The following is a 25,238-nucleotide window of genomic DNA, read 5'->3' as shown; positions in this document are numbered from 1 at the left end:
TTGAGATACCTTCATGGAAGATCTAGAGGAAACTCCACTGTAACAAATTGTTCTGCTTCAGTTGCCATAAGATGGTGAGAATCAAAGGTTGAGGCTTGGATAATTTCCTTAACATCTCTTGGGATAGTGGTCCTACCAGCGATCTTCTTGAGGAGGGCTAATTAAAACCACATTCTTTCGACCAAATCTCCCTGGCAAGGATCAAATCTCCCTAACAAGGATTTACTTATTGGACTTGATATCATCTAGCACTTGAACAAAATTTAGTGGACGAGACAAGGGCTACAGTTCAGGTCATGTCTCTTGTAGTGGACCAAAAATCCAAATCTATTCCACATCACCCAAACCTTAGAAGAAATAAAAGCTCAGCTGAACCACACGAGCTATGCTGATAGTCACAGCAAATTCCTGAAGAAGTGTTCAAAGTCATTATAGGAAAACACGTTTGTTAGCCTTCCATTCCAGAAAAATGAGGATATCAATCCACCAAAGGTGAGCCACAAAGGAATGAATCCAGAACACTACTCATTGGCCCAAAATGAATTATCCCAACCGCAAGAAGAGGGATTAATTAAGCCCACCAAGTCACAATGGGCTTGTGAGGGGTCAATTTTGGACCTGAAGTTGTGGGATTTCTTGTGGCCCACTTCCTTAGTATACCCATTGCCAGCATGGATAATTAAAAAAGGACGTGGACTCCAGTTTGAAAACTTGCCTAAATTGTGAGATATTTTCCTTCCTTTTCTTTCTCATGACCAAGGTCAAACTTTCCTATCTTGGTCAAACTTTCCTTCTTTAGTAGAGATTTTTCTGAGATCATCCTCATCGAAATTCTACCTTTCCAGTGAAACAAAGCTTGAAATCTTGAGAATAACGAAGGTCTGGGTTCCATTTGAGGTCGCTGATGTTCATTTTCAAGACAAATATTATGTGATCCACAGTCACATCATCTCAAAATCTGGTTTGAGTTCGAACCTTTCTAAGTTAGTAACTACCTCCCAAAATTTCATCCACCTCATGTCTTCTTTTCCATCTAGTACACACACTATTTAAATCACTCCACTTGTTGGGATCTTCTCCAAAGATATGAAACAACCAAAAGAGTTTGCTCTCTATCAGATCGGGAGAAAAAATGGCTCAAAGTCCTAAGGGTTTTCACCCATGGGCTTGCTACTTTTGAGTTCAGGAAAGTCCTTGGCTCCCTCGACAGCCACATCTCTCCTATTCTTAAGGGGGAAACAAAGAAGAGGCCGCATTTTTCTTTTTCAGTGATGACAAGGAACCCTTCTTCTCCTCAATGGTGAAACTTTTTGTTTATCAAGAAATTGAAACTCCCCATAATGGCTGCTAAGAAGATAGCCTGAGAGCTTGGTTGACGTGGGGCAGTGATGAACCTTGAAGAAACCTTGGTCAAAGTGGAGTAGCGTTGATCGCTATAAGGTGGTGAGGCCTAAGATGGGCAAACGAGACTTGAACTTGTTTGCTGCAGTTAGACGAAGTCTTAGAATGGGAAAACAAGGCTTGGTTCTACTAGGTTGGCCTGGTTTAGAAAATTCAGGATTCTGCAACAGCTGATAAGGATTATGATGGGTGAACGAGGTTTGGATATTTCTTCAACAGTGAGCCAAAGGTCCAAGATGTGAGATTGAGGCTTGTTACTTCGGGGCTGGCTGGTTTAGAAAAGTTAGGGTTTGTAGAGCAGATTTGGAGCAATGGGTAGAGTTGATGAGGATGAATGTTCAAGGAGAAGGATATGGTTTTGGGTAGGAAGATGGAATGACAGATTGGAAAATCAGGTTTCGAAGAAGGGGGGGCAAAGGTCGCTCATTGCAAGTCTCATCACAGGCAATTTCACAAGCCGCGCTGATCCAATCTCAACTCCATCTCTTTTACACTATTATTGCTCTGCTACTTCAAATCCATTGTCGCCTCTGTACTGCTTGAACCACCCCATCTTCAATGTACTGCTGGAGATGGCAGAGGAGGAGTTCAGCTCAATGGTTCACAGACCTCTACCATAATTTCACTAATACTTAATAAATAAAATCACATTCTTGGTCATCCACTTCTTGTAAAAATTGTGGAAGACATACAAATTCTATAGTTCGAAAGAAATCAAGAGAAAAGGAATAGTATATATTCTTGTCAGATTATACAATCCTACTGACCCCATCACAATCCCACTACAACAGGCATAAATTCTTGTCAAACATATCAATACTACTACAATCCTACGTTCCTATAACAATCCTACAACAATACAAAATTTTTTTGATTCTATCTAGGACCTATATCGTTCTGGAAAACAAGGATTCTACAATACAAAACACAATTTTTAAAAAGTATCCATTGCATAATTCCAGATATCATTCCAAATGCCACCTTTTGCTTCTTTTGATCTTGAAAGTCCAAGTATTTGCCGACAATAAATATGTGTTTGCTAAACCTACCACCATTGACTTTACCATCATCCTTACCCACCTTTTATTTCAACTCCAACACCCATATTCCAGCCAGTTAAAACACCACAACTCACAATCCACAAGCCCAAGCCCCATAAGCAATCCTTGACCAAATATTAACCGAACAAACACATTGCATATGCCTGACCATTTTAGACCCAAAAGAACTTTTCCAGACCCAGCACATATTTCTGCAATTTTTAGTCAAAAGAAGCATTATAAAAGCAGTCAGTAATTGGCAATTCACATCAAACATTGCTCCTCTGCCATATTTAGATTGGAGCAAACGTCAATTTTTTATTAGAAGATTGTTCTTGAAAATCTTCACCGACTCCCAATGTTTCAAGAATATTCGAACACAGCTTTGTTTGAGAAGCATACTAATATTAAAGCATGCTGTTTTTTATGGATAAAAAATGAAGATATATTAAGAGAGAGAATATACAATCAGTGCAAAAAAAAAAAAAACAATAACTAAAAATAAAACTAAAATCTGCCAAGAAAACCTCTCTTTAAACCCTTCCCATCATAGTTCACCAAAGCACTTCAAACTAGCTAATTCCTCTGACCCTTCTTCACTTTAGATTTACCACCATCCAGCCTAACTAGTTTTCCTCCAAGATGAGACAAGTTGAAGCCCAAGTAATCCAACAAACTCTAAGTTTGAAGGTCTTTGCCAAAAATTCTTGAGCTGGAGCTGGCAGAACTCCATATTTTACCTTTTGCTCTTCATCAGAAACATCATCCTCAAAAATATTAATACCATCTAACCCTTCTAGAGGAGGCAGCACATAAGATAAATCCCTGAGGCAATCAGAAGAAGAATCAGAAGAGTAACCATGCTGATCCTGAATTTGATCCAAGAGTAAGCCCGTCACAATCAAAATCAGAACTGTCTGCCCTATCATCATGTGAAACATCACCCCATCTCTTACTAACCTTGCAAATATAAGCTCCCTCACAAATTGATTACTCCACTATACTAAACCCACCTTTTGAATCTCTATTAAGATTTTCTTTTTTGTTTTTTCCACCATATGAATCTTGAATTTCTTCAAGATATTTCCTTGTTTCAAAACTCTTTTGCACGTCCTTACAGTGAATATAAACCTTTTGACCCCTCATACAATCTGAATTTGCTCCCTTACCATCTGAAATTCTTTCCAAACCCACAATAAAATCCTGAATTTTATTCTCACAAGAATTAATATTCTTCGATGTTTCCCAAATTTCATCCCTGAAACTCCGCCCATTAACATTCGTCTTATGAACAGGAGAAAAATCACCCTCAAGAATATTTTTTGAATTTTATAAACCAACTTTTCCCATAGCACCTCCTGTTTTCTGTTCACGGAAAAGCTACTCCTCTCCTCTTGACCACCAAGGATATGATTTGAGGTCAAGCAAAGCGCTAATTCAGTCACAGCTTCCTTCTACTCCAAAGATAAAATCCCGCTGGCTCACAGCATTTAGAAAAAAGACTACAGGCTTCATTCAGATTTGACTTTCAACCAGGCTATTAGTTAATAGGAAAATACTTTTGGGTCTGCCCATTCAGTTGGCCCAGCTGAGGCTTACCTGAATGGTTTTCTTTCTCATTTATCAAGCACAAAGTAGAATCGTAATTCTGATTTTAGGCCTCCTTAAGTGATAGGCCCATCAGATGTTTTAAAAGGCCTTTATTGCTGTCAAACAGTCAGCCCAAGTCTGAAGTAATCATTAAAACCCAGGCCCAGTTACCAGAAATCGCTCTCCCCCACCCCCGCACAATTTATGTTCCAGTTTATTCATTCCCAATCGCAGATAGTTAATGATCCAAAACGTGGAAATTGTCGATCCACAATGAGAGAGTCCTGAGCAGAAGCAAAACCATCATTCATCACAAGACAGTCATTCATAGGAGCCATCATTGAGCAAGCAAGTCCATTGTTTGAATTTTTAAGATTTCAAACCCTAACGTAAAAAAATGTGTTTTTTATTAGTTTTTCTTTATGTTCAAAAACTTATTATTATTATTATAAAAATAGGGCGTTGGGCCAAGTGGCAGGGGCAGGGACATAAGGTTACACAAGGCAGGATTTCAAGAGAATTGAAATGCGTAATATGAATCTTTTATGTTCCATCACATCATTGCAGCAATGCAGTGCAAAAGCTTAGTAAAATAGTATTATTCTGAAAGTACTTGTATTGTTTCAAAAAAACAGTATAATACAAAAGTTGCTACTCAAGGAAACATTCTGGGCGTTCTTTCACCATCACAGCACAGCAGGACACACAAGGAAAAAGCCTAGTGCTAGGGAGTGACAATATAATGGAGAAAAAGGGGAGAGAGATACAACTATAATTGTATTCTCCAGGGATTTAGAATGAATATATGAATATCCGTGTTATCGCTTGTATGGTGATTCTCTTGTAGATGAATATTACAAGTAGTTCTTTTCATTGTGGTGTTTTGTTGCCTTGGATTATGATGTCTCTGATTGTTATAGTCTTATTCGGTGTATAAGAATATATTGCTCATGTGAAATACTATTGTTCCTTGTTTTCCTTGAGTATTGAGACTCACCTGGTGCTCGTGCTTGCAGGCTTGAACGTGTGAGAGTTGGCTGACTTGTCGAGGGAGAGCTCTCAATGAGTGCCACATGGCCCTTACTTGAGTCCCATTTTAGGGGTCCGTGACAATTGGTATCAGAGCACAATGTGTGCGAGCACCATGCGTGGGATTATGAGAAATAAGTCAGGAAGAGTGAAGCACATTGAGGCGCTTGAGACAAAACTTGTAACCCTGGAGACAATGTGCGGTGACCTCCAAGAGTTGGTGGCAACATTGATAAAAGAGAAAGGCGTGTCAACAAAGCTTGAGGCCGCCGTAGAAAACCCTAGAGAAAATCTCTATGGGGTATCAAAAGTCCTAGAGAGACTTGAGGAACTTGAAAAATTCATTCCAAGTGTGAAATCCCTGGAGAAACAGCCAAGAGAGCTTGAGACCTTCCAGAAGAGTATCGAGCAGTTGGAAGCCTTTGAGAGCAGGCTAGAACATATTGAGGGCATATTGCCATCTCTTTCGTCCCAACGGGGAGAGCCAATAGAGCTTGAGGCCTCCTTACGGGAGCTAACGGATAATCTTGATTTCCTTGCAGAAGATGTTAAAGTGTCCATTACTGCTTTGAAGGAAGATTTGAAGGAGATGAGCAATGTCCAAAGTGCGGTAGTCCAAGTCCAGAGGGATTTACAAGAGATCACTGCGAAAGTGAATGCACTGGCACAATTAGCTCGATGGCCAATTGCAAATCCAAATGAGAGTTCTCGATGGAAGGTACCGGAACCTAAAAGTTTTGGGGGTACACGAGATGCAAAGGAGCTGGACAATTTCTTCTTTGATATGGAACACTACTTCACGTGCTCCCAAGTGGATTTAGAAGTGGACCGGGTCAATATGGCAACAGTATACCTGGTTGGGGATGTAAAATTGTGGTGGAGAACTAAATGGAATGATATTCAACACAATAGATGTGTCATTAACACATGGGTGGGGTTGAAACAGGCGTTGAAGGCCCAATTCTATCCAGAAAATGTGGAGTATATAGCAAAGTGCAAAGTAATGGAATTGCAACAGACAGACTCATTAAGGAGTTATGTAAGGGAATACCAAGCCTTGATGTTGGACATTGTAGACATGACTAAATCGGATAAACTGATTCATTTTCTTCGGGGTTTGAAGACATAGCCAAGAAATGAAATACGTCGGCAAGGTGCTGGTGATCTCTCTTCTGCCCTCACTGCTGTTGAACGGTTGGATGACTTTTCAGATAATTCTGGGAAGCGAAATTTCCCTACATCCGCCAATAATGATTCCCGTCCCAACAAAGTGTATAAGCCCACAAATGGGGGAAGGGATAGGGAGACAAATAGTTCTTGGAAAGATAAAAGAGCGCCCATGAATAGGGAGTGGAGGGGCGGACGAACGAAGGGTGGAGAGCGTCGACCGATCTCTTGTTTTCTTTGCATGAGACCACATCGAGTGGCGGAGTGCCCCGAACGTAAGGCTTTGAATGCTATAAAGGCCCTTCAAGGGGAAACTGAAACCCCGACAGCAATTCCAGAAGAAAAACTGAATTGGCAGCATTGAAACTCATCAGTCATCTATCAACTAGTAGGGTGGCGTTATCTTTGAAGAATCTTATCAGGGAACATTTAAGCACAGACCAGCAGGCGCAGTCCCTAAGCACACTAATAGAAGAAGGAAAGACTCGACAATTCTGGGTAGAAGATGGACTGATTATGACTAAAGGCAGAAGAGTCTATGTGCCCAAAGCGGGAAACTTGAGGAAAACCCTACTAAAAGAGTGCCATAATACATTGTGGGCTAGTCATCCGGGATGGCGAAGAACTCACGCATTGATTACACAGGGGTACTATTGGCCGAATATGCAAGATGATGTGATGAGTTATACCAAAATTTGCTTGATCTGTCAACAAGACAAGGTTGAAAGAAAGAAGACCTCAGGTTTATTAGAGCCATTGCTTGTTCCTGCCAAGCCATGGGAGCCAAGCCATGGGAGAGTGTCTCTTTGGACTTCATTTCCTCGTTGCCAAAAGTAGAGGAGTATGACACAATTTTGATGGTGATTGACCGGTTCTCAAAGTATGCAACTTTCGTACCAGTCTCGAAGCCATGTTCAGCAGAGAAGACAGCTCAGCTATTCTTCAAGCATGTGGTGAAATATTGGGGTGTTCCAGAAAGCCTAATCAGTGATAGGGATGTTAGATTCACGGGGGGATTTTGGGGTGAACTCTTTCGCTTGATGGGTTCAAACCTTAATCTGTCCACCAGCTATCACCCACAGACAGATGGTCAGACTGAACGTTTTAATGGGATGCTGGAGGAATACTTGCGACATTTCGTTAACTCCAATCAGGAGAATTGGGTTACTTTACTGGACACGGCACAATTCTGTTTTAACTCCATGAAATCTTCTGCTACTAATAAAAGCCCTTTTGAGATTGTGACAGGTCAACAATCATCTCTCCCGCACACTTTGGATGGTCCATACAAAGGAAATTGCCCAAAAGCATACCAATTTACGAAACATTGGTTGCAAAACATCGAAGTCACTCGAGCTCAGTTAGAAAAAGCATCGAAGCGCATGAAGAAATGGGCTGACAAAGGGAGACGACCACAACAATTTAAAGCTGGAGATCTAGTTCTTGTAAAAGTGCCACCGTAGACATTTCACTTTCTTCGTGGTAAGGATAAAAGGCTGTTATGCCGTTACGAGGGTCCAATTAGAGTGATCGAGAAGGTGGGACATGCATCTTATCGGCTTGAGCAGCATGAGTGGATGAAAAGCCACAGACATCCAGTCCATCCTGTATTTCATGTAAGCAATTTAAAGCCTTTCCACATAGATGAAGCAGATCCGCACCGACAAAAGCTAAGGAGATCAACCATTTCCAGAAGGCAGCCTGTCAACAAAGAAGTCCAGGAGATCATTGCAGACAGTCGTCAATACAGAAGGTCGTCAACAACAGTAATTTCTGGTTCAGTGGCTAGGGCTGGGGGAAGAAGAGAATGGTTGCGAAACCACAGACAACCTTCAGCATGCCATACAGAAGATTGAAGATTTCAGAAATTTGAAGAACATGACATCAACTTCGACATCAGAAGAGTGAGATGGCCTTCTACAACACATCGACGAGGACGTCGATAACATGAGTGGGGGAGGATGTTAGGGAGTGACAATGTAATGGGGAAAAGGGGGAGAGAGATACAACTATAATTGTATTCTCCAGGGATTTAGAATGAATATATGAATATCTGTGTTATCGCTTGTATGGTGATTCTCTTGTAGATGAATATTACAAGTAGTTCTTTTCATTGTGGTGTTTTGTTGCCTTGGATTATGATGTCTCTGATTGTTATAGTCTTATTCAGTGTATAAGAATATATTGCTCATGTGAAATCCTATTGTTCCTTGTTTTCCTTGAGTATTGAGACTCACCTGGTGCTCGTGCTTGCAGGCTTGAACGTGTGAGAGTTGGCTGACTTGTCGAGGGAGAGCTCTCAACGAGTGCCACACGGCCCTTACTTGAGTCCCATTTTGGGGGCCCGTGACACCTAGCATAATATAATTTATTATAGTAAATTTTATTTAATATTAATAACAAGAAAAGGTATGAACCAAGAAAGCACACACACAAAAAAATTTTAATATAATATTTCTATTACTGATAAATTACTTCTTTTTTAAAAAATTTAAATAATTATTTATAATTTTCTACAATTTCTAAACTCCACATACTCCACATTATCCCTTAAAAATAATAAACTTAAAATTTTTGAAAAAATCTAAATAAATCTTTATGATTTATCTTCTTAACACCCTTCCCCATTATCCCCTAAAAATAGGAAATTTAAAATATGCTACAGGAAGTCTTATTTAAACATCAATTACAAAAAAATATGAAAATGATTTTAAAATCAAAATACGCACATATATATATATCGATCCAAAGAAGTGTTCCATTTATTGGAACACTGTTTTTCATTCTACTTCAAATCAGAAGAAACGTACCCCCATCATACCACATTCCATAACAAGTAACATTCCCCATTCACATTCCCGTTCCGATTCCGCTTACCATAACGATCCGTGTTCCAGGTAATCATTGCCCAGGCCCAACCCATCCAACCTTCATCAATCCTTCATCCATGCAAGAAGCCATAGCCCCCTCTGGACTCAATCCCCCAGTCGGAAGCCTTGCCCTAGCAACTTCGACTGATCGAGCAGGCCGAAGAACTTCCTCTTGCATCTTCCCCCCACAACCAACACACACCACCTCTAACTACCATTAGAAGCGGCACAAGCACCAACAACATCACTGTTTCCTAAAACTACCTTAACTCCAAGAACAATTCTCAATGATCTTATTACTACCTGCACCATTAGTGCTAAGAGGAAGAAAGCTCACCAGAGCACAAATTCTCCCCCTATATCGAAGCCACCCATCGCCTTTGGACCTTTCAAGAACAAAGATGAGTACCTTTTGCCTCGCCATCCACGTCCTAATTCCAAGAACTTACCTGCCCTCATTGCATGAATCTCCATCCAAGTCAACAACCCACTTGAGTGCTTTGAAAACCCTTGCTAGACCTTCCAACAAGAGACAAAAATCCCTGCAAGAACCATGATGCAGCATCCAATGAAATTCTTAACCATCTATTTCTGATTCTTCTAAGAACAAACAAAGCTGGAATCTTCCCCACTTTATCCAATCTCATATCAAAGGATTTTCCTTCAATTTGGACTGAATGAATCCCCACCATCAAGATTTAACAGTAGCATGACAAAGTGCAATAGCGAAATAAGAGATGGAAAGGTTTTTGCACAAGAGAGAAAACCATCATAGCATTCCTTATTTTTCTTGAACCGAGCTATTTTCTTGTAATTTTTTGGCAAACAAAAATAGCATGTGAAGTTTGCTTTTGATACTTGTCTCAAGCTCGTTTCAATCATTCCAATTTTTTTACTTGTCACTTAGAAAATTTGATGGTTGATCAAAATAATTCACCAATTGGTGTGTCTCGATGAACATTGTTAAGAAGGTTGGAAGTTCAGCATCCTTCGATGTGCAAAGGTTGCAAGTGTTGCTGTGAACTTTACTATGAAATTTGAAAAAAAAAAAAACAAAAACAAAAACAAAGGAGAGTGATGCAGGATTCATGGGGCAAGCAAAGCTATTACTTTTAACTTTTCTTGCTAGTATTGTAATCTATCTAGGTTTCCTAAATTATTTTCCTCGTTCTCCAAGCATTGTCAGTCTATGAAAGCACCCAACTGGCCCCACCCCCCCAACGTATTGGTTTGAAAACAGACTTGGTTTTGATACTGAATTCACATGTCCCTTCTACTCAAGCACTAGACTTGGTCAAGTTGATTTCTTATGCTGATTTAATTCCCTTAACCCATTGAATTCCTCTTGGACTTATCCTGCGACACCTATTCCCTCACATAATCATTCCTTTTACAATATAGAATAAATATCTTCAAACCTTGTAAGAATTTCTCAGAGATTAGAAAAGTTAATGAGGGATTATTTCTGGTCAGATGCAGGTGAGCGGGAAAGAGATCATTCAATAGGGTGGCCCATTGTATGTCTAAAAGAGAGGGAGGTTCATGTCTAGGTAATTTGGCATCAAATGTTTCTTTGGTGGGGAAGTAGTTATGGCAGTTTTCCTTAGAATCAAATTCTCTTTAGCATGAGGTAATCCCATAGTAAATTTGGACTATGACAAAATGGATGGGATGAAATGCAGGAGTTAATATTACTTACTCGAGTCCTTGGAAATTCGTGTCTCAAATATTTCTTCCTTTGTAATGTCCAATAATCAATGTAAAGTGGGTAATAGGGTGAGAATCCATTTTTGGGAGGATCATTGGATTGTAGATGTGCTTTCGGCTCATTTTGTACCTTTTGCCCATCATTCTCTAATCTGGAGAGGTGAAGTCCCTTAAAAAGTGAAAGCTTTTTCTTTGGCTCTGATCCTTGAGAAAATCAATCTAGTGCTTTGCTTCAAATTGCATTATGAGTGAGGAATACCGCTTTCACTTGTTTTTACATTGTCCCTTCACTTAGGTTTGTCGTGAAAATGCACCCTAAGGTTATGCAGCACACACAAAATCGAAAAGAGAAATCAAAATAAAACAGGAATACCATGATTTATGTGGTTCGGCAATGTGCCTATGTCCACAGAGCCTCTGCATAATTCCCACTATCTCGTCAATGATACTGCTCTTAGGGTTTCAACCCTATGCTAAAGCATATACACACACACACATATAGCCCCAGGTGAACCCCAAATAGTCTCATATAACAATATAACGGCACCACAGTGATCACACCCTGGCTCAAATACTGTATTGTACTGCTCCCATTTTGGGGGGGAGGGGGGGTTGCCCCCTCGCCCTCCCACTTGTAACAGGCTTCAAGTGGACAAAACCTTATGATATGAACCATAAGTCAACTGGGATCCTAGGAAAATTTTGTTGGGTCCTGTCCTCTTTGGAGAATTTTTGTACTAGTATACTTAGGAGTTTTGGTTAGAGGAAATCTCTATGGGGTTCTAATGTTCTCACTATTATTTGGTGTATTTGATTGGAAAGAAATGCTAGATTTAAAGGTGTAGCCACTTCCACTAGCATGTTTTGGAGTAGAGTGGTGTTCCTTGTGTCATGTTGGTGCTGGGCAAATGGATTTTTTGGTCATGTTTCTTTGGAAGACTTAAGAGTGGGATTAGTCGGCATTACTTAATTAGAATTGTCTTATAATTGCTTTCTTTTTGTTTCTTCGTTTTCCTTTTGTAATGGGAGGATATTTGTTCTCCATGTTTTTCTATTCTTTGTTATACTCCTTTCTTCCTTTAATATATTTTTTGTTTATCAAAAAAAAAACCCCAGACCAAAATTGAAAAGGGGGTTGTGGGTTGGGGGGGGGGGGTGTTAGGAATAAGAACATTACTAGGAAAAAGAAAAAGGCAGCTGCCATGTATTGGTAAGACAATAGCTACAAAATACCCAAAAAACAAAATTAAATGAGCATGAAAATTAAATCCCAGTAAATGTGACAGAAGTGAATGAATATAGGCAGGATAAAGGATTCATAGCAGTAAAAATATCAAGAAAGCAAACAGGAAACAAATTCTACCAGAGAGCATTATTACTTTTGAGCCCACAACCACACACCATCCCCTTTTTTCCCTCTTATCAAATCTAATATAAAGAAGAATATATTAACAAGATTCATGTAGCCAATCCACAAAATATTCAAAAAGACCAAATTAATGAATTGATAGTTGACTTTCAATATAACCATAGATGCACATTTGCACACATGCACTGAAAAAAAAAAAAAAAGTAGTAAACAGGTCCAAACTTTCATTCATGTTCTTTCATTTCCTTGCAACAAGAATTAAACATGAAGGTATAAACAAAAGATATTATCAAAAAAAAAAACAAATGCAAAAACAAAAGATTAAATTTTATGAGTTGTGACCATTAATCTACATCAACTTTTTTTTATTTCCATCCTTCATTTCAGTTAAAAGTTCCAAGGGAATTTGGTAAACTACTTTCCTTTTTTAAGTTCTATAGCAGGAATTCCAAAAGCCACACACAAGACAACAATACAACATGCTATCAATGCTTTCCACTAAACATAGATAGCAGCACAATATAGATAATTTTAAATTTTAATTTAGAGCACAATATTTAGATGGATAGATATTTTTAAAATTTAATTTAGAGCATAATATATATATATATATATATATATATATGGGCCTAAAATCTCATTCACCTGCACATTCTGGAGATTTTCTGATTGCAAAATATCTGCCAACTTCAGCAAGATCTCAGACTTGTTAATATCTGCATCCTCAATACAAAGGCAAACATCAATGTCACTTTTAGAGACCCCAAATGAGTTAGCACAAGATCCATAAAGAAACAACTGAGCTTTAGGCCATTCTTTGCTAACAAGCTTCTCCAATAATGTCAATACTTGCTTTTGTTTTGCCTTCTCTTCCTCTGCCGGTATCAGTGAGTCATAAATAGCAAGAAAACAAGCATTTAATCTGTCTATGTCACTGCGATATTTCATTACTCTCCTAATATTCCTTATCCTCTGGGTAAGTGGCCTCTGTCCTCTGGTGTCTGATCTAACATCCTGAAAACAAAAACTGCAGATAAAGGCCCACATTTAAAAGTTAAAAAGATAAAATAAAATAAAACAAAATACTTTTCAGACAATCTTCATGTTTGCTTTCACAAGGGTGTGCATTTGTGTGTGTGTGTGTGGAGTTTTATACATATATATATATTAGAGAGAGAGAGTAAAAAACAAACAGCAGAAGAGAAACACAAGAACAGTAAGAACACAAACAGGAGCCAAAGGGAGGGGAAAAAAAAAAAAACCTTGCAGCGAAAAGAATAAAAAATGTATCTTCTACCAGAGGCTGCCATCCGTGCGATATTAATATTAGAAGACATCTCTGGGATCTGGCCACCACATTGGCCAGGCACGAATGGATAACTGGTATAACAGTGGAGAAAGAACTCTGAGCATAGAAATGCATTTGGTCAAGCAAAGAAAGGACAGCTTTGACTCTTATTCCCTTCACCAATTTTTGGATTGCACGGAGGGGAAGAAACAGAAGAATCGAAGGATCAGCTACACAGATGAATATAATCAAAGACAAATGGACTAACACTATCACTAGTTGGCATAGTGGGGCCTTCAATTTCTCTACCATTCCACCCACTGTTAAGACCTTTAAAAAACCTCTTTTGCTGGCTTTTTGCAGCAGGAGGCTCAAACTTCCATCACCATGATAAAAAATAAGGAAGAGAGGGGATCACCTTGCCTCAACCCTCTAGAGGATTGGAGAAAATCTGAAGGGCAGCCATTAATGAGCACTGAAGTGTTAGACAGATAAACAGATTGATGGATCCAATTACACCAAAGAACCCCAAAGGCAATCATTTTGAGAATGCAGAGGAGAAAATCCAAATCACATGGTCAAAAGGCTTTTCCATTCCAAGTTTCCAAACCACCCCTCATTTCCTTGCCTTTGATCAGTCATCTCCAATTTCAGATACAATAAGGGCTGATCCATAACCTGTCTACCTGCTACAAAAGTGTGTTGGTGCTGGCAAATGACTTCCACTATCACTTTCTTGAATCTCGAGGCAAGGAAATTGGTAAGGAATTTGTAAATGCTTCCCACCAAGCTAATAGGCCAGAAATCCTTAATGTTTAAGGTCCCTGCTTTCTTAGAAATCAAGGCAATAAATGTGGAATTAACACTGCGCAGAAATCTTCCCAACCTGTGACAATCATCAAAAATCCTGATAATGTACTGCTTGAGGAGGTCGAATTTTCTTGGGAAAAAAAAACTAAAGTGAAGCCATTAAGTGCCCCAAAGTGAAGCCATTCGGGCCTGGCACTTTGTCTCCATTGCAATCCTTGAGGACTTGAAGAATTTCTTCCTCACAAAAATGCCTCTCCACTGCACAGTGGAAGGATTCAAAGTACTGAAAGGGATGCCATCAACTTTAGTTGGTCACCAAATCACAGGTTCGGAGTAAAGATTCTTATATCAGTGACAAATGCCCTTCTGAAAGGCCTCTGAACAAAAGTCTCCCTATTGGTTTCAACTCTGCTCAAGGTGTAGAACCTCCTACAGGCATTTGGTGTTAGGTGGAAAAAGCTGGTGTTCCAATACCCTCTTTGAGCCATAATGCCCAGATTTCGATCTCCAGGTTGTTTTTCCTGGGTAAATGGCATCAACCATCTCTCTTATTATCAGCGAATTTCTTGCTTTATTCTCAGCCTGAAGCCTTGAGCTATTTCTTTATCATCACGCTCATTGATGCAACTGAGGATCACATCCTTTCTCAAATGATTATTAAGAAATTTTTCCTACTCCCACCATTTCAACTTTTCTTTCAATCCCTTCTGATAAATTTACTTGGTCTCCAAAACCTTCATGCTCAAATCACATATTTTTGGAACCCATTAATTCCTTGTGTATCAAGAAAGATCAAGAAGTAATACAAGATAGGGCTTGGAAAAAGTTCCCATGAAACTTTGGCGGACTCTTTTAATAGAAAAAAGACACTTCATTGGAACTAGCAAGGAGAAAGAGGTACAATAAAAGACAACAGGAAGTCCACACAAATAAAAACCGAGAAAAGAAAAATCAGCATCGATTCAATAAAGCCATCTGCTGCCGGTTGACATCCTGAAAATAGCAGCCTTCAAAACAGCCTGCTCTGTAAGCCCAAAGAAAAGCCAAAAACTGCACCCAGAAGCCCCATTGATAATCTGATTCCAGAAAATTTTTATCATCCCTTTCTGACTAAAATTCCCTATAACATAGCACAAAGAACATACCTCCACAACCTCTTAATATCCTTACCTCCCCAAAATCAGCAAAAGAAAGTCAAGAGCTCCTCCACAGACTTTGGAGGAACCCTTAGTTCACCAAAAACCCCAAAAACTGTATTCCACATGCCTCGTGCAAATGAACAGTGTAGAAACAAATGATCCCATTCCTGGAACCAGAAAGTTCCACATTATTGGGCTGGACATAGACAGCATTTTCTCCAAGGAGCATTTGTCCGACTGAGTTCTTTGCCAAAGGAGATATTTAGTAGAACCATCAGTGTATTTTTCAAAGGATTTAAACATAGGGCCATGAGGTTATTCAAAGAGATAGAGAAAAAGAGAAGAGAAGAAGGGAAACTTATCATCAAAAACCTTGAATTTGGGGAAGCTTGACCCTTTGCAGGGCCTTTCCCTTTTGCACTCATCACTCTTTTAGACTGGACGCAGAGGCTTTGCCCTGCAGGAATTCTCTTGTTAAAAAATCTGGAAGAGAGTTTGATTCTCTTTTTGATAAAATTGTTTGCCATCTAGCAGACATCAATCCATTCGGCACATGTTCCTGTGCTCCAGCTCAAAAGCAAATTGCAATAGTAAAGATTCTCTCAATTATTGTTAGGTCTTCCAGTTCTATAAATAGACTGATGTTCAACAAAGGAGGGCATCTTACAAAATTTGGTTAAGAATTAGAGAGCGTTTTGAGTGTATCTATCTAAGCGATCTTTGAAGAGCAAGTTATCATTCTTCTTTTGTAAATTATTTGAAATTCAATCATATTTAAGTTAGTTGAGGCTTCATTTTCTATTAAGAATTCTATCATTATGGATCAATCCTCAGGATCTTCAATTATCATAGGTTCTTTATTTTGAATAGGTTTGGGTATGTGGAGATGACTCCAATCCCAAGTTGTGGCTTGGGTTAATTGATCCCATGGGAGAACTTTGGGTACCATAACCGAAGAATGCTCATTATTGGCTTGGAATATAACAGTATTTTCTTTAGGGGATTGAAGGAGGCATCCTATTTCTATTGAGGTTGACATAGCTTTACAATAAACTTTGTACATTATAAGTAATATTTTGGATCCTTGAGTCACATAATAATCACATGATATTCTTTGTTTGGATGTTTAGGATTAATGACTTATAAATCGAATCATCTGTACAATCTAACATGTTATCCGTAAAGCAGTTGAAATAGACTGACGTTCAACAAAGGAGGGCATCTTGCAAAATCTGGTTAAGAATTAGAGAGTGTTTTGAGTGTATCTCTCAGAGCGATCTTTGAAGAGCAAGTTATCATTCTCCATATGTAAGTAATTTGAAATTCAATCATATTTAAGTTATTTTTATTTCAATAAATATATTATCATAATTTGTATTCAATTTTGTATATTTAATTTAAATTCTGTATTTTTAAAGACTTTGCTTATTTTATCCCTGCGTATTTTATTATCAAGTTTTGTGCTTTCAATCCAATAGTCTGGATACCTCTCTAAATTTGATGAATAAAATATTAATTCTCTATTAAATTCAAAAGCTTGGAAAAGCTGAAGATTCCATCTCTGAAAATTGCAGACATCAATCCATCCGGCACATGTTCCTGTGCTCCAGCTCAAAAGCAAATTGTAATAGAAAAGATTCTCTCAATTATTGTTTGGTCTTCAATTTCTATAAATAGACTGATTTTCAACAAAGGAGGGCATCTTACAAAATCTGGTTAAGAATTAGAGAGTGTTTTTAGTGTATCTCTCATAGCAATCTTTGAAGAGCAAGTTATCATTCTCCTTTTGTAAGTTATTTGGAATTCAATCATATTTAAGCTATTTGTATTTCAATATTTCTGTTATCATAATTTATATTCAATTCCCGTTAGAGGCATTAGATTCATAAGATGCTAGCATAAGTAGTTTGTAATGCATCTGTAACAGGATGAATAGGTTATTCAAAACTTTATTAAAGAAATCTAGTAGTAACAATAATAGTAAGAAACAAATAAATAATCAATCAGAGAAATCTAAAGAATTCAATAACACAATGGACCAAATATAAGAATGATTAGAAAATTTTGAAAAGTACAAAACCAACATAATCAACTTTCATTATCAGTTGATAATGTTGAGTATCTTCAAAATTGGAATGTTCCCATGATACAAATCAATAAAATATATCAAGAAGGTTCATTTGAACCTAAAGAAATATCAATTATAAAAATAGTAGAAGGATCTCATTCAGTTGTCAACAATAGAGAAAGTATAGAATTGTTTTCAAAAATGAAATTCAATATCTGAGAAAGAATTTTAAATTTGCCCATATAGGAGGTTGTCCAAATAGGAGTTAAACCACTACATAGAAGACATCTTGACAGACCAATCTGTCTTTGCCTTTGGATACTAGGCATGATGATTTCCAATCCTCTCTTCTTGGCCTAGTAGAAACCAACATGGCAAATGGTCCAGTCTATTTCAACTGCTATCCGGATAGCATGTTAGATTGTACATATGATTCGATTTATAAGTCAATAATCCTAAACATCCAAGCAAAGAATTATCATGTGAGTCAAGGATCCAAAATATTACTTATAATATACAAAATTTTTTATAAAGTTATGTCAACCTCAATAGAAATAGGATGCCAATTTCTAGATTATTTGTTTCTTGCTCAATTTCTAGGTTATTTATCTTTTGTTTAAGTTTGCATTTATTAGCATAATGATCCTTGCTTCCACAGATATACCATCTTCCCTTTTTTGTATAAGTTTTAGATATTTTCTTTGGCTTTGATTGTCTTTTAGGTTTCTTTTCTTGTTTGTCTCTTCTTCTGAAATTATTATATTTTCTGTAGACTCTTGGTTTAGAAGATTTAATTTGCTGCCAGTTCTTTGCCTTCTTTGACTTACTTCAGAATGCCTCCATAACCTAGATCAGGGGCATCTGTTTTTACAATTTTGAAAGCATTAGGATCAGAAATTGCCATGCAGGGAATTTTCTTAACATGGAATTTTATTTTTCTTACTGCTTCGGTATGAATTTGGCTCCATGGAGGAGGGTTCTTTTTCAACCTGTCACACAAAACTTTGCAATCTTTTCTAAGATTTTGATAGAAATCAGATATGTAATTTAAACATCCTAGAAATATTTGCAATTGCTTTTTATCTTTAATCTCATCTGAAATTTTTTCTGTAAAATCAATACTTCTATGGATTGGAATAATAGTTCCATTTTCAATGTTGTGTCCAAGAAACCTTATGTTTGTTTGGAATAAAACTGTTTTCTTTGCCAAGACAACCAAGCCATTAGTTTTGACAATATTGATAAAAGTCTTAATATGCTTAATGTGTTGATGAAGGGTTTTAGAAAATATTAAAACATCATCAATATAGACAATGATAAATTGTGAATATTAAAAATATCATTCATAATGCTTTGAAATTCACTTGGAGCATTTTTTAAGCCAAAAGGCATAACATTCTACTTATATTGCCCAAACGGAACAGTGAAGGCAATTTTGTATCTGTCTTTTTCAGCAATTTGAATTTGCCAGAAACCCGATTTCATATCGATTTTTGAAAATATATTTGCATTAGAAACTCTTTTGATAAGGTCTAATTTATTTGGGATCGGATATCTTATCCATCTTAGGGCCTTATTTAAGGGTTTGTAATTTATTACTAATCTAGGAGCACCTCTTTCAATTTCAGGTGCTTTTTGCACATAAAATGCCACCACAATTCCACAGCGATTTTGATTTTCCAATCATTTTTTTATTTAATAAATCTTGGATTTCTTTTTTGCAGCATTTCTAGAGACATTTGAATTGGCCTGGCTTTTGTAGGAATATTTTTATCAGAAAAATTTTTTACATAAGGTAATTCGACTATATGTTTGTTCCTTTGCCAAAATGCATTTGGTAGATCTGAACATATTTCCTTATTGATTTGATTCTGTAGATTTGAAATTTTTTCTTTAATTTCTTAATTTTCCAGACCCCTTTTTATTTTTTCATAATGTAAATATTCTTTTAGAAAATTGAGCTGATTGCCTTTCTCTTGAAATAATTATGTTTATTTCTTTTTCATTACCTACCAATTTTTCTCTTAAAAAATTTAATTGCCTCTCAATTGGTGGAGGGTAAAATTTAAACAATATTTCTTTGCCAGCATAATTTGTTAAAATTCCTTCATTAGTAATTTGAAAGGGGGTAAGGAGGTAGAGAAATGGTAATCCTAGAATTACCAGATGGGTAATTGTTTTGACTAAAGTGGAACTTGTTTTAAAACAGACAACTTGATTACAAACTCCGGCCAAAGGAATTTTTTAATTTATTTGAAGTTTTTGATTGTTTGCTCCATACAAAGTGTTTGTAGTTTTTTCAAAGAATTTTGTAGGGATTAACTCTTCCCTAATACAAGTAAGATCAGCCACTGTGTCTATAAGGGGCTATAAACCTTTTCGAAAAGCTTGGTTCTATCCTAATTTCTACTTCACAGAACCATTTTTGAATAACAATTTTGTCCATCAAGTTTATAAATGAATTCCTTTCATTGTCAGAATTTGAATTTTCAGATTTTCCTTCATCTTCTGATTCTGAAACAGAAAGATTTGGCTTATCTATTTGGTTTTTTAGTATTTGTTCCTGCATATCTCGAGTAATTTGCTTTAGAATTTTGATTTCCCCTTTTATGTCATTTATTTCTTTTTGTAAATATTGAATTGAAGTTTTTCTTTGCCTCATTTTGAATTTTCCTAAAACTTCTTCCTCAAGATTGGAATCAAACCCTCATCAAAATTAGGTCTTAACAATTTCCTCTTAGTTTGTCTAAGGGATGATACGATCTCAGACTACAAAGAATCAATATTAGGGATGGTAGAAACTTCCCTTACAAAAATGGGCCAGTCTACTTTAAATGTTATCCAGATTTTACAACTAGCCTAAGGACTGATGATCTAAAAGAAATCCAAGATTTATTAAATAAAAAACAGATTAGAAAATCAAAATCGCCGTGGAGCTGTGCAGCATTTTATGTGCAAAAAGCATCTGAAATTGAAAAAGGTGCTCCTAGTTTAGTAATAAATTACAAACCCTTAAATCAGGCCCTAAGATGGATAAGATATCTGATCCCAAATAAATCGGGCCTTATCAAAAGAGTTTATAATGCAAAGATATTTTCAAAATTTGATATGAAATCGGGTTTCTGGCAAATTCAAATTGCTGAAAAAGACAGATAAAAAACTGCCTTCACAATTCCGTTTGGGCAATATGAGTGGAATGTTATGCCATTAGGCTTAAAAAATGCTCCAAGTGAATTTCAAAGTATTATGAATGATATTTTCAATCCTTATTCACAATTTACCATTGTCTATATTGATGATGTTTTAATATTTTCTGAAACCCTTCATCAACAAATTATGCCAATAAATGCAAACGTAAACAAAAGATAAATAATCTAGAAATTGAGCAAGAAACAAAAAATAAAGTCCTCAATCTTCTAGACAATCTTTAGGAATCTTCTTCTGAATTCTCCTCAGAAATCTTGGAAGGAGATCTCTTAGCAATAAATTCTAATTCTTCAGATTCTTCCAACCAATCATCCTTAGAAGAATCAGAACAGAACGATAAACCATATAGGAGGAAAATTCAGGGAAGTCGATCCATTCCTCAGGAGGAGATAGATTGTTTACCTATAAATTATCGGACAGTTTTAATTTTGCTGATTTTACATGTCTCTGAGTTCCCATTGGTATCAAAGCCAATTTGATGTGTGTAATTTTTGAAATTTGATTTTACAAAATTTTTAAAGCTTAAAGACGATAAGCTAGGGTAGTAAGTCCCATTTGTAGTTATGAAGGGCAGTAAAGCCAAAAGAGCTAGGTTGTTGCGGCTGATTTTTTTTTTTTTTTTTGTGCAATTAAGTTTTAATTACTACTCATGACAAGTGTCTCAAGATCCAGTAGTCATCCAGGCTGTGAAACTGGCAAAACAATAATAAGTCAAGAATCATGTTGGAATGATAAAGAACTTTCAATTCCTAGACATCATAATCCTATGCAAGAACCTGCTGTAATAAAAGGATCATCCACATCACCAAAGGCCAAAACATGTTCAGGAGTTCCCCAAAAACATTGCAGTCACTGAGTCATGGGTGTTGCTGTCCTTTTCAAAACCTCAAGAAACACTGCATATTTTGTAAAACCAACCACATAACATGCCAGAGGACCTGCCAATATGCTAGCCTGCAAAGTTTCACAGCCAAAGAAGCCCTTACCACTGCCACATGCTAGCTAAAAAACTACCAATTCCAACTCCTTGCCACAAGTGAGTGTTTTGAGCAATCTTTTTTTCTTGGATTTCCTTCAAAATGCCTTGAATCCTTCCATACACCATAATATCAAGTTGTTTGTCATATGTTTTGTCCAAATATCTCACGTTTTTAGTTTCTCATGTGCGGCACTTTGGGAATGATTTTTTGGTACTAGCCAAAGATCTTTATCAATGTTTACTAAGTTCATTGGTGCCTAAAACAATGGCATTTTTTCTGTGTTTGTGATTCGCTCAAGTTGTTTATCTCGTTCATCATGTGTTTGCAGTTTTCTTCAATTGTCGAAGGTTGGGGTGGAGTTTATGAAGCCAAAGTATGTTGTTCACCATATATATTTTATTTGATGCCATATCAAGGTTGTGTGTTGGGATGGAGTCCCCAAAACCTGAAAGAATGTTTCATTCGCTAGTCACTAGTTCGAACGAACAATGTCTTACAATTGTTCAAGAGGAGTATTCAAGGTCGTTATAGTATCAGGCATGCCAACAAACATATCACATTACATCTTTTGCTCAGTAATCCTACAGTTTGTAGGCCATTTGATATCTCTCCCACTAGTCCTTGGGTATTTGACTTTCTCACTAGTCCTTGGGTTATTGACTATGTCATCACTAACCATATGACATGTGTAACCAACTTCTTTTCTGCCCTATAGTATTCCAAAAAATCTACCTTGAGTTACCCTTGCTGATGTGTCCACTATAACAATTAAATTACGGGGATAGGATCTGCAAACCATACTCCATCTTTCTTTTTTGTACATTCCTAGATCCCTTTCAATCACATGTCTATTAGTAAGATTATGAGGTCACATTGTTATGTAACCTTGTTTCCTAATTCTGTAGCTATTCAGAATTTGAAGACGAAGAAAATGATTGGTGCAGGATGCAAGACTGGTGGACTTTACTACTTTGAGTCGCTCCCTCTTCCTATTGCCTGCTATACCACTTCAAATCCATTATCACCTTAGTCATTCATCATTAGGCAAGTTAAACAACTAGTTCCTACTTTGTTTTTGTGTCCAATCTTGAGTGCGAATCTTGTCAATTAGGAAAGCATCATCATGTTCCCTTTGTTACCCAAGTCTATAAACGGGTGGTCAGCCCTTTCATGTCAGTAAATGTTGATGTTCAGAGTCCTGTTTGTGTCACTTCAAAGTTGGATTCTAATACTTTGTTACAATTATCGATGACTACTCTAGCATGTCTCGGTTGTATTTAATGACAGATGTTTCTAAATATATTTTGTGCCTTCTATTTTCAAAAAATAATTCATTTTGATATGCTTCGTAGTGATAGATGCAAAGTAGTACTTCAGTACCCAATTCACTACCTGCATGACTAAATTTGGTATGATCTATCAATCATCTTTTGTGTTGTGCCAACATTTCACAACAAAAATAGAGTTGCAAAGTGGGAAGAAAAAACATATTCTCGAGGTCACTCGTACCCAATTGTATCAAATGAATGTCCTTAAAGTTCTTTTGAGTGATGTTGTGCTTGCTGCTTGCTCTCTCATCAATAATGCCATCCTCTACCCTCCATAAAATCTCATTTTCAGTGCTCTTCCCAAAGGCTCCTTTGTTTTCACTTCTTGCTCGTATATTTGGTTGTGTCCCTTTTGTCCATCAGTTAAGTGACTTAAGTTCAAGAGTGAATAAGTTGGATCCCCATGCTATCAAAAGTATGTTTTTGAGATATAATCTCTGCCCAGTCCTCCTACATCTTCATCCAAGTCTTCTTGTCACTTGAACCATATGAATTTACAAGTGTACACACGAAGACTCAAAGGAGGAGAGTCTCCTCTAGCGTCTACTTCTACGCCTCTAGTTTGCTTGCCAGATGATCCTATCCTATTTCCCAAGATGTTGACCTTCCTATTACTATTTAGAAAGGTAAATGCACTTGCACCCGACATCCAATCTCTATTTTTATTTTTTTTTATTTCTTGTCACCCTCATTACTATTTTGTTAGTACACTGAATTTTGTTGCTCTTCCAAAATCTATTTCTAAAGCCACGCCGCTTTCTAGATGGAGGACTACAATGGCTGAAAAGATGTGTGCACAACAAGATAATGGTACTTGGGAGTTGGCACCTCTTCCTCTTGACATGTGTGCGGTTGGTTGTAGTTGCATGTATATTGTGAAAGTCAATCCAAATGGTTCTATGGCATGTCTGAAGGCTCGTCTAGTTCCTAAGTGATACTCAAGTGCACAGTTTGGACATTTTGACACATTCTCCCTAGTGGCCAAACTTGCCTTAATTCGTCAATTTATCTCCTTAACCATGTGTTGTTGGCCTCTACGTCAATTACATGTGAACAATGTCTTCCTACATGGTGATCTTCAAAAGAAGGTCCATAAGGGAAGTCACAATAAGTGTGTCAGCTCAAGAAATCCTTGTATGGTCTGCAACAATCTCCCAAAGTGTGATTATTTGGTCAATTTAGTGCCATAGTACTTCAATTTGGTCTTCAATGGCGTGCAGTATATCACTTCGTATTTTATTCCCATACTGCTTCTAGTAGGATTCTGCTCATTGTGTATGTGTGATATTGTAACTACTCATGATGATCATAATATTAAGTGCCTGAAGCATTTTCACAAACTAAATTTCAAACCAAGGAATTAGGCCCAATAAAATATTTTATCCAAATCTTGCATGGGACCGTCTTGTCAAAGACGAAGTATGTCCTGCACCTTTTACAAAAGACTAGGCTATTGGGACCCAAACTTATTCGACCCATGGATCCAAACTGCAATTTAGTGGTAAATGTGGGTCATTTTTGGATGACCCTAGAAGATGTTGGAGACTTGTTGGAAAGTTGAATTAACTCAAAGTCATTTGATTCATTTATCTTTTGCAACAAATTTTGTGAGCCAATTTCTTGATTCTCTGAGAACAAGTCACTGGGATGCAGTCATTTGTGTCTTAAGATACCTCAAAGGTGCATTAGGGAGAGGCCTCTTATATCAAGGTCGAGGTCATAGTTATGTTCAAGGAAACACAGCCAAATTGGGCTAGGTCACCTTTTGACAAAAGATCCACAACCATGTATTCTGTTTTTGTTGGCTATATAACTTGACATCTTGGAAAAACAAGAAACAAACTATGGTAGCCCAATCAAGTGTTGAGTTAGATTATCAGGCCATGGCCCACACTACGTGAACTTATTTGGCTAAAGAACATGCTAGAAGAACTTAGTTTTCCACATTCTCAACCTACGGAGTTGTGTGATAATCAAGCTGCTATTATATTGCCTCCAATCTTGTCTTCCATGAGCAGACAAAACACAATGAAGGTGATTGTCACTTTGTTCGAGAGAAGCTTTTATGAAAGCTCATCACAACAACTTATATGATATATGAATTCCAGCTTGTTGATTTATTCACAAAAGCCTTGGGAGATGCTCTAGTTAAATCCACTAGTATCAAGCTAGGATCATGTGATATCTATGGTCATTATTATGTACTTGACATATATTATAAATAAAGGGAAAGACCTACCATTAT

General features: G+C 37.2%; 1 protein-coding gene across 2 annotated transcripts in view; it reads right to left on the bottom strand.

The window, feature by feature from the left end:
• LOC131166049 (UTP:RNA uridylyltransferase 1) overlaps window positions 1–25,238 on the bottom strand; it is a 75,349-nt gene that overhangs the window by 32,025 nt on the left and 18,086 nt on the right. For both annotated transcript variants that reach the window (XM_058124276.1, XM_058124277.1), the window contains exon 2: window positions 12,819–13,187. In XM_058124276.1, the coding sequence (XP_057980259.1) occupies window positions 12,819–13,187 (369 nt within the window). The remainder of the gene's footprint in view (window positions 1–12,818; window positions 13,188–25,238) is intronic.

The sequence above is a fragment of the Malania oleifera genome, chromosome 10 (genome assembly GCF_029873635.1).
Source record: "Malania oleifera isolate guangnan ecotype guangnan chromosome 10, ASM2987363v1, whole genome shotgun sequence".
Lineage (NCBI taxonomy): Eukaryota > Viridiplantae > Streptophyta > Magnoliopsida > Santalales > Ximeniaceae > Malania > Malania oleifera.
The sequence above is the reverse complement of the archived record's forward strand: the minus strand, read 5'-3'. Positions and strand labels throughout refer to the sequence as shown.